General features: G+C 38.4%; 2 protein-coding genes across 2 annotated transcripts in view; one reads left to right on the top strand and one right to left on the bottom strand.

The window, feature by feature from the left end:
* LOC103374664 (alpha-aspartyl dipeptidase) overlaps positions 1-7617 on the bottom strand; it is a 9829-nt gene extending 2212 nt beyond the window's left edge. The window contains exons 1-5 of the mRNA XM_008304785.1: positions 7349-7617; positions 5230-5318; positions 4248-4322; positions 4098-4177; positions 3265-3497 (exon numbers count right to left, since the gene is read on the bottom strand). Coding sequence (XP_008303007.1) covers positions 3265-3497; positions 4098-4177; positions 4248-4322; positions 5230-5318; positions 7349-7443 — 572 coding nt within the window. The 5' untranslated portion in view covers positions 7444-7617. The remainder of the gene's footprint in view (positions 1-3264; positions 3498-4097; positions 4178-4247; positions 4323-5229; positions 5319-7348) is intronic.
* Positions 7618-9160: 1543 nt separating this feature from the next.
* tgfbr2l (transforming growth factor beta receptor-like) overlaps positions 9161-9603 on the top strand; it is a gene marked incomplete at its 3' end in the record, with an annotated part of 18588 nt that continues 18145 nt past the window's right edge. The window contains exon 1 of the mRNA XM_008304784.1: positions 9161-9262. Coding sequence (XP_008303006.1) covers positions 9214-9262 — 49 coding nt within the window. The remainder of the gene's footprint in view (positions 9263-9603) is intronic.

The raw sequence follows: 9603 nt of genomic DNA on the forward strand, positions 1-9603 counted from the left end.
TGATTTACGGATGTTTTCTTGAATCTAAAACCGCAGATGATTCTGTTTGTAGGAAGTGAAAATTCAAAGTACGTGTCTCATATGTGAATGTTCCGGTGACATTTCAGTAAATCTCAGCTGCAGCAGTTAAATTAATTAATGAATCACGTGACGAAGAATCCTTACAAGAGGAAACTTTATAATGTATTAAGAAGAAAAACACTCTGGTTGAAACTGGTCAGTGTTGTAGTAACACCGGTGACCACCAGAGGGAGACACAACACCAGAGGACGGCAGTAACTAGAAAATCAGTTTTTATTTATTTTATCAAATAACAAATGTAGTTTAGTTTCTTGAGTGTTTTTTCTTTTTATTCTGACAGTTGCTTTTTAGAAACATTAAGTTGACGATAAATGAATCATGTGGGTTATTTATAATATTTATAAAAGGACAAATTTCTAATATTGTTGCTTGTGTGATGTGAAGATTTGCTGCTTTCTTCTCTTTGACGTCATTAGAAAATGAAAATCTTTGTAATTTAGCTTAAAAGAGCATTTTGTCCACTTTTTTTTTTTGACATTTTGGGTGTTTTTTGCTCACTGTGGACTCGTTTCTCACTACAAGGTGTTAATACACTAAAAATAAAATTAAATTCTGCCTCTACGTCGTCCTCTGTGGACGATGTTTTACTACTTAGATGTCTGATTTGTTTCTATCCTGTGAACTCTGCCTGACGTTCAGTCATTTGGTCTCTGGTTTCTGAAGAAGATGCAGAATTGGTTGTTTGTTTTTACAGCATCTGATTCGTCACAAAGGTTGATTTTTGGCACATTTTTGAAAGGAGACACTGATTGTGATGAAATTTCCTGATTAGATTTCGTGACGTTTATGGATACGTCACACATGAGTGTTTGGAAAAAGCTTTAATTTTTCTGTTTTTACACTTTCTGGTTGATAAATCGTGTCATTTTTAAATTTTGACGATTTTTAAAAAAGGGAACTTTTGCTTTTTAAACCGTTTTAGGCTCCAGAGTCAGATTTTGTGAAGTTTTCTAATAAAATGTGGAGTTCAAGGACAAAACAAACTAGAATAAATCATCATAATTATCGTTAATATTAATATATTCTGATGTCGATCACAGCGTCCAGTAAAAGCCTCTGAAGAGAAAGCAGCTCTGTTTCAGTTTGCTGACGCTGCAATTTATTCATCAGCTGCTGCAGTTTTCCGGTCTCGGTGATGCATCACTTCCTCGTGTGAGACGCTAAAACCAGCAAACATCTGCAGCTCAGAGTGAATGTTCAGATTGTCCTGCAGGACTCTGGACGTCTCCAGCTGCTGCATGTGAAGCTTCAGTGTTCACAGGCAGAAAAACATCCGACTTTATGTCAGAACTGAATATTTCTGCTCCGAGGTTTGTCTGGATGTGACCTCTGACTTTAACCTCTCTGCTGTTTTCTGTTGTGTTTAAACACTAAACGTCTGTTTTTCCTTGAAGCTCAGACGATCGTTTATTATCTGAATGTGTCCGACGCACTCTCAGATCTTTGTTTCTTTATCAGCTTTTCTTGGACCTCTGCGATAAAGACGATCACTGGTCCAGATAACGGACCAATGGGAGCGACTAGAACCGTCTGACATCGTCCTCATCAGTCCAGCGGGATGATAAAGAACCGCTGAGTCGTGTTTTACTGCTGCAGCTTCTTATCTGCTCAGACTTTAACCATCAGAGTCCGACCCTCTGAGCCTCGATTTTCTTTTCTTTTCTTTTTCCTGCAGCTCTGTGGAACCAGAACAAGCACGACTAGAAGGAGAGAGGTCAATATCTGTAAAAAATGACTCAAAACTTGTTCAAAATTACATCAAAATCTGTCCAAAATGTCCCAAAGTTTGTCCAAAATGATTCAAAATCTACACAAAATGACTCAGTTTGTCCAAAATAATTCAAACACTGTCAAAAATGCTCTAAAACTTTACTGAAATGGTCAATATTGGTACAGAATGACTTAAAACTTCTCCAAAATTACGTCAGAGTTTGTCCAAAATGATTCAACAACGATCATAAATGTTTTAAAACTTGACTAAAATAGTCCGTTTTGGTACAAACTGAGTCAAAACTTTCCAAAATGACTTCATAATGTGTCCAAAATGACTTGAAGTTTGTCCAAAATGTTGGAAAACTTCACTGAAATAGTCAAAAAATGAGGTCAAAGTTTGTCCAAAATAATTCAAAAACCGTCATAAATGTTTTAAAACTTTACTGAAACAGTAAAAATCAGTAAAAAGTGACTCATAACGTGTCCAACTTGTCCGAGGAGACAGAACTCAGAGACGCAGCGCTGCAGTTAGAACGCCCAAAAAAGAATTAAAAACACAGTTCAGCCGAATATTTCCTGATTTTTCATGATGTGACTGTTGGTTGTAGCTGAGACGCCGACGGCTTCACGGTTGGACCAAATATTGCAGAATTTTTCCTTTTTTACAAAATCTGTTTAGTGAAAACTATTTATTTATTTATTAGCACATTTTTAAGTCAGACGTGTAGAATCAAGTGATTTTGATGGAATTTACAAACTCTACGGTTGCATTAAGGGATTTTCAACAGAACGACTCGTCGCAGAGGAGAAAGTTAAAAATCTGACACAAATTCCTAAATCAGACACAGATTAAAGGGATTTTGCTGAAATATCACAGCTGCAGGTTTTTCTGTTGCAGCAACACAAACGAGGAGTTAAAGTTTTCATAAAGTTGGAAATCTCAGAACGCTGAGTCACTTGTTGCTGCTCAGCTGCAAAGAAACACTGAAATTTTGGTGCAAACTGTTTATTTTTGGCTAATTTTCATGTAGAACGAAGTGATTTTAATGAAATATCACAACTTTAAGTTTATATTCTGTTAGTTTGACCGACCGTGAGGTGTTCAAGGACCGTTGGAAAACTGAAAATCCAGAGATTATGTAGTTTGTGGTCGTTAAATGTTGTCATTTTGGTGATTTATTTAAAAAAAGATGACGTTCCTTTTAACCCAGCGGTGGGTTTTGGAGTTTGGGATGAAGTACAAATACTATAACTTTAGAATTATACTTGAGTAGAAGTACTGCGTTTAGAGTAAAGACAACAACAATTAGCAACGTGAACAGAATACACACGGAGAAAAAACACAAAAGTACACAGAAAGAGACTGAGGGGGGAATAAAAACACACAAAACGAAGAAAATCTACAAAGTTACAGAGAAAAAAACAGAAAAACACTCGAGCAGAAGAGCTGCATTTAGAAGAAGCCGGTACCGGCTGCATGGAGTTGATTTATCAGCTTCTTGGAAACGGTCCCGGTGTTCTGGACTCACCCCCATGTGGCGGCTGGCCGGGTCGGCGTCCAGGTAGTGCGGGTTGATGTTGAAGGGCACGAGGCCGATGGCGGCGAAGGACGGCGGGTAGACGATGGGCATGTCGTTGGTGGTGTTGATGCTGACCGTGGCCACGTTGGTGCCGGCGCTGGAGCCCATGTAGGGGACGCCGTCCTGGAAACCAGAACCAGACGGAGAACAGAGCGTTACTGCACGGACACGCTACAGACTCGGTATGTAGGGAAAAAACTAAATAAAGAAGAAGGAAAGAGCAGCAGAAAAACAAAATACGTGCAGTTTGTATGAAAGAGTTAAAATAGAAACCATGAGAAAGTGATTCTGCATGATTTGTGGTTTAGAGATTGAAGTGGAACGAGAAGTTTGACCTCAAAGTCTTCATCATCATGTGATTGTTTATTTTTTGTTTACTTCCTGCATCACAAATGTGACCTCGTGTTTGTTTTCAGGGCGGCAGTGTTGCATTCTGGGAGTTTCTGAAGGCTGTTCATCACCGGCGCTGCAGCTGATGGTGACTTTATTATTCAGTGCTTGTTAGTTTAGTAACTTGTTCGTCCACAAGGCATCAAAAACAAACACTGAGCTAAAATATAAACCTAAAAAGCAGCAAAGCTTCTGATCTGAGACGCTGAAAGCTGCAGATGTTTGGGATTCGGTTTGTCCGATCAGTGGGAAATACTCGACTACATTCTGCTGAACCCCCATCAGAGCAGAGTTCATGTTTGCTGCCTGCGTTCTGTCTGTTCTGTGCTTCACCTCCATCACCCTCCTCCTGATCTCCGTCACCACCTTGTTGTCGTAGAGGCTCTTGAGCAGCCGGAAGGTGTTTCCTCCTCCTGCAGACAGAAGCGTCCGTTAGTGTCTGAACGCTGCAGACGGACCGAGAGGCGGCGTTTCGTTCCTCACCAATGAAAATGCCGTCAGCCGTCCGGACGGCGTCGACGGGATCCGACGCCTCGTGGATGCTGCTGACGTCATAACCTGCAGACGAACAGCGAGAGGAGGTTTAACACAAAGCTGGAGGCTGAAGGTGACGAACAAACACAGACGGATTAAAACACACACAAATACACAAAGACAAAAAACATGAAGGAAAAACACCAACAAACAAACAACAAACACAGAAATACATGAAAATATGTAAGAGCAGAAAGACGAGACAGATTTACATCAAAAAGAAAATACACACAAAAAACTAAGAATATACACAAAGACAAACCGACAACAACACAGAAAGACTCACGAAAAATAAATGCATGAAGAAAACACACAGAAAGACCTGAAACTATAAAGAAAATCCACATAAATACATCAAAAGAAAAACAAGAAAATGCATTTAGAGCACAAAGAAAATAAAGAAAACAAGGAAAAGACACAAGAGGGCAGAAAAAATACACTGAAAAGAGAATCTGCAAAAATAAAAACCCCAAATAATCAGACATAAGCTGAAAAAAACACAAATATGTGAAGAAAATAAAGAGAATAAATAACGGAAATGCAACAGAAAAACTCAGAAAATTCACGCTGAAAACACACAAATTCATTAACAGAATAAATTCAAACATACACAGAAAAAAACAGGCAGGAAATGACGACGAAATGCAAAGAAAAACCAGGAAAACGCACGAGGAACAGAAGCACAAATACACAGAAAAAACCAAGAGAACGCCGCAGAAAACAGGAAGAACTGCTTCACAAAATGCAAAGTCAACGTAGAACAACTCACAAAGAAAAACATGTTAAAACTCAAACACACAGAGGAAATAGACACAGAAAATAACCAAATATCTACACAAAACACAAAGAAATACACACAACACATACCAAACAGTGCCTGGATATTACAAAAAAACCCCACAATCTGCAAACTGAAATCCCAAACACCGACCTAGAGTCCTGAACTTGTCCCTGGCGGTCTTGGTGTAGGCGTCTCTGTCGTGGAGAGCGTAAGGAACAAACAGAACCTTCTTCACATCTCTGAAATACACATTAAAAAAACACACAAACTGTCAGAAAGTAACTGTCAAAGTACATTTACTCAAGTACTGCACTTAGGTACAAGTCTGAGGTGCACTGGGTTATCATTCATGCTCATAAAGACACGTGTGTTCATTATTGTGAATCTATTTTGCATCATAATTACATCTCCGCACCAAACTCTATTTAAAAATCTGCCATTTTAATGATGTTCCGCATGGCGTTAACAACACATGTTGACGTGCGTTCAGATGTTTGGAGTTTGTTTTTCCATGAAGCTATTGCTCACAAACTTGCAGCTTGTATGCCGAATTTTACCACATGATTGTTAATTTATATTTATAACTAAACATGTTTATAGAGATGCTTGTTTCCTGAGCTAGAGGAAGAAATTAATTTGCCTGATTTATTAAATGAAATTCGCTATTGGTTTTCTTATCATAAAAAAAAAAAAAATCCCTGAGCTCCAGGTGTTCTCAAGTTAAACTCTTCCACAATTTCTAGAACACAATATATAAATGAATCGCACACAATTTACAGCGGAGCATTGCAGAGTATTTGCACACCAGACTCCATTGAAAAATCTGGCACTTTAATGATCGTTTCGCCTGTAGGACGCATTTTCCACAACATGACTTCAGACAAAAGTTGTTTGTTTTTTCAGTGAAAATATTGGTCACAAACTGCAGCTTCTGTGCCGAATTTTACCACATGACTGTTAGCTCAAAATGATTATGAAACGTGTTTATAGAGATGAGTATGTTTCCGAAGAAAGAGGATGAAATTTAACTTATTGATTTTTTTAAATGAAATTCGCTATTGGTTTTCTTAACATAGGAATAAATACCCTGAGCTCCAGGTGTACCTTATAGTTAAGCTGAACTTCTTATAGTCTCTAAAACATAACATAATAGTACATAGCCTGCTTTTTACATAGTAGCATGCCTAAGTCTTTGCATACCAAACTCCGTTGAAAAATATCACGTTTTAGTGTTTTATTTGGCCCTGATATAAACCGTTTACAACATCACTTCCCGTATTTCTGATATTTTTATTCAATCCAGATAGTAATTACAAACTGCTGCTTGTACACCGAATTTTACTCCACTACTTTTGGTTGACAAAACATTATCAAACGTACTTATGGAGACATGTATGTTTTCAGAATATGTCATAAACCTTAAATTGCACATTTTTCCAACGGAATTCGCATCTCGTGACCTGCGCTTACTTTCAGTTCCAGTGTTGGGCCAAACACTGATTGTGCTTCATGTTAATGCTGTTTACTTCAAGTTTATACAGTATTATGTTAGTATAATAGAGTATTTTATCTCAATCAAGCAGTCATAACGTTCAAATACACATAATTATATTGTTTGTGCTCTTTATATGTAAAAGGAGGCAATTATCTCTTTTGCAATTATCTTTGACACTATTATCTCTAAAATGCAACCCCAGAAATGAAAGAAGTCACTCGGGGCTGCACTCACAATTTGTCAAGTGTAAAACTGTATTATATGAGTTTAATGGGTCATTTTCATCAGTTTCAGCAGGTAATAAACAACTGGATTGGTTATAACACAGGCCACCAAGCAGGTTAAAGAAGAAGATAAAAGTTAACTGCTCCAACAGACTGACTGCAATCACAATTTATCAGACGATCACTTTATGGCTTAACACCTGCATCAGACTGCTGACTCAGTTTTTCTCAGGTTCAACTTAAGTGGCAGTTTCTTACACCGAACTCCATTGAAAAATCAGGCGTTTTAACGGCCTCTACGCGTTAAAAACACGGTTTACGCAACATGAGTTCAGCCATTTAGAACAAGCGTTGTTCAAATCTGAAAGCATTGCTGCATGCCGAACTTTACCAAACGACTAGTAATTAACAAACAATTATCAAACATGTTGATAGATCTGTCGTCGTTTGCTGATTAGCCTGGTATTACTGAAACGCTCGAATTTTAAACGGAGTTCGCTACTCGTCTTCCTGTAAACTTTCTCCTGCAACAAGCTCCAGTGAGTCTTACTTTCCGAAGAAGCTGGAGATGTGCTGCTGACAGTGGTCCAGGTATCCGCTGCCGTGCAGGGTGGAGTTGGACACGAGCAGGAGCCTTCGCTTCATGGTGACACTGGCGGAGCTCCGGCGGAGAGACGCGGCTTCAGGCGTCCGGAGGTCCGGGGTCAAGGGTCAGCCGGGATCCGCTGACAGCGTCCCTCCCGATGAACCGCCCCGTCACGTCAAACACCAAAGATCACCAGACTCTGCTCTAACTTTGATATTTTAAGGTTTATTTTGATCAGAATCAGTAGCTTTTAATCTACAAAATGTTATTCTTATCTGCTCCTTCACCGGAAACAACGCAGCTACTTCCGACACAGTTCTTTCACAATAAAAGCCTCGTTTTCTCAAGTTTAATGTTATTTTCAAAAAAATAAAAATCAAAGCTTCTTTCTGTTTTCTTTCTTAATCTTCGTGGGCCCAGGTCTATCAGAACTTATAGAAACTTCTTCACTTCTTCTTGTCTCCTTCCTGTTCAGCTTTTTCTTTTCTCTTACTAAAATATTATTAAGATTAAAATATGTCCTAAAATATAATCATAAGTAGACAGTTATGTTTATACTGTCCACTGTAGCTATGCTTGTATTTAACGACATATTTTTCTACTTATCTTTATATTTGTAGGTCTTATTTTTCCACCTATGTTTATATTTTAGTTCATATTTTATTCTTCTGTTCATCGATATATTTTAGATTTTTCTGACTTTGAGTGGAAGCAACAGAAACATCAGCAACCTCCCCTCAGGGATCAGTGATGGATTTCTGATTCTGATTACTCTTCTCATCACCTCCTCTTCCTCTCCTCTTCCTCCTTCTGTCTCTTTTTCTTCTCAATCTTCATAATTAACGTCTTCATTTTCCTCTTCTTTGCCATCTTCTTCTTCTTTCTATTTTCTTCTTCGTCATCATCTTCTTATTTTTCATCATCTACTTTTATTTCATCTTTTTCTTCCTCATTATCTTCCACTTGTTATTTGCTATCTTCTTCTTCTTCCTCTGTTTCTTCTTCTTTTTAATCTTCATCTGATTGTTATTGATCATAATTTAAATAACATTCAGATATGTATATTTTAAAAATAACTTTAAAAGGATCATTAAAAAGCACATAAAATATATACACAAAGAACTAAATATAGTTTTATCACATTTTCTGTCTGTCCTCATCAAAAATGTGTTTTAAAACAGTAAAATAAAAAAAATTCTATTAATTAAATTAAATTGTACAACTTACTTCTTAGTTTATTCTGTCAGCTTTTTTAAAATCTGTCAGCAAGTAACAGTAAAATTAATGGAAAATACGGAAGTAAAAATCCTATCAATATCATAAATCGTAGGTTTTATATATTATTTTATCTGTAGAGGTGCAATTAGAAAATAAATATATTATCACAAAAATATTTTTTCCTACTATTAGATTTTTCTGTCTCTCTAAAAATAAATGTAATAAAAATGTAAAATAAGATAATACAAATAAAATAAATAAATAACTTTTTTTTGGTCCTAAAAACATCCATTTATTACCTTGTGCTGTTTTTTTCTGTCTCTAAAGTTACTTTAACAATCAGTTCAACAGAAGACAGTGACAGTATGATTATTGTTTTCATCTTTAACACCCATCTGCCTCCTCTGGGTGCAGATGTGAGTTCTGCCTCCGCCGCTGTGTGTCTCCATGTGGACCAGCAGCAGCAGCAGGAGGAGGCGGGGCCAAGCCACATCTGGATGAAAAACATCTGGAGTCCCTCTGCTCTCCGCTGGTACCGGGGCTCCACACCGACGCACCGACCGACCGAGCGAGCGCCGCTGAGTTCCTCCGGCCGCCCCCCGCCCGTCCCGATGATGGCTCGGTGCCTGTGGACCGGGACCCTCGTCCTGCTCGCAGCCGGTGAGTGCCGCCTGATGCCCGGGCTCCTGCTCTCCGCTGCTCGGGCTGTTTGCTGTGAGGGCCGAGCGGAGCGGTGATGGAGGGGGAGCCGCTCTGCTTTGGAAAAAAAAAACTTCTCAGGTCCTTTATCGAAGTACGAGCAGCAGTAGAGCAAAGTAAAAGTACTACAGAGAGAAAAGAGAGGCCGCGTTTTCAAGTTTTATCTGATGTACAAGAGTTTAATGCAGCTCAGTGGAGTTAGATGGTAGTAAAAGTACACAAGTACTGTCAGCTCAGTGGAGTAAAAGTACACAAGTACTGTCAGCTCAGTGGAGTAAAAGTACACAAGTACTGTCAGCTCA

Source organism: Stegastes partitus, unplaced genomic scaffold (assembly GCF_000690725.1).
Source record: "Stegastes partitus isolate 25-593 unplaced genomic scaffold, Stegastes_partitus-1.0.2 Scaffold2320, whole genome shotgun sequence".
Taxonomy (NCBI): Eukaryota; Metazoa; Chordata; class Actinopteri; family Pomacentridae; genus Stegastes; species Stegastes partitus.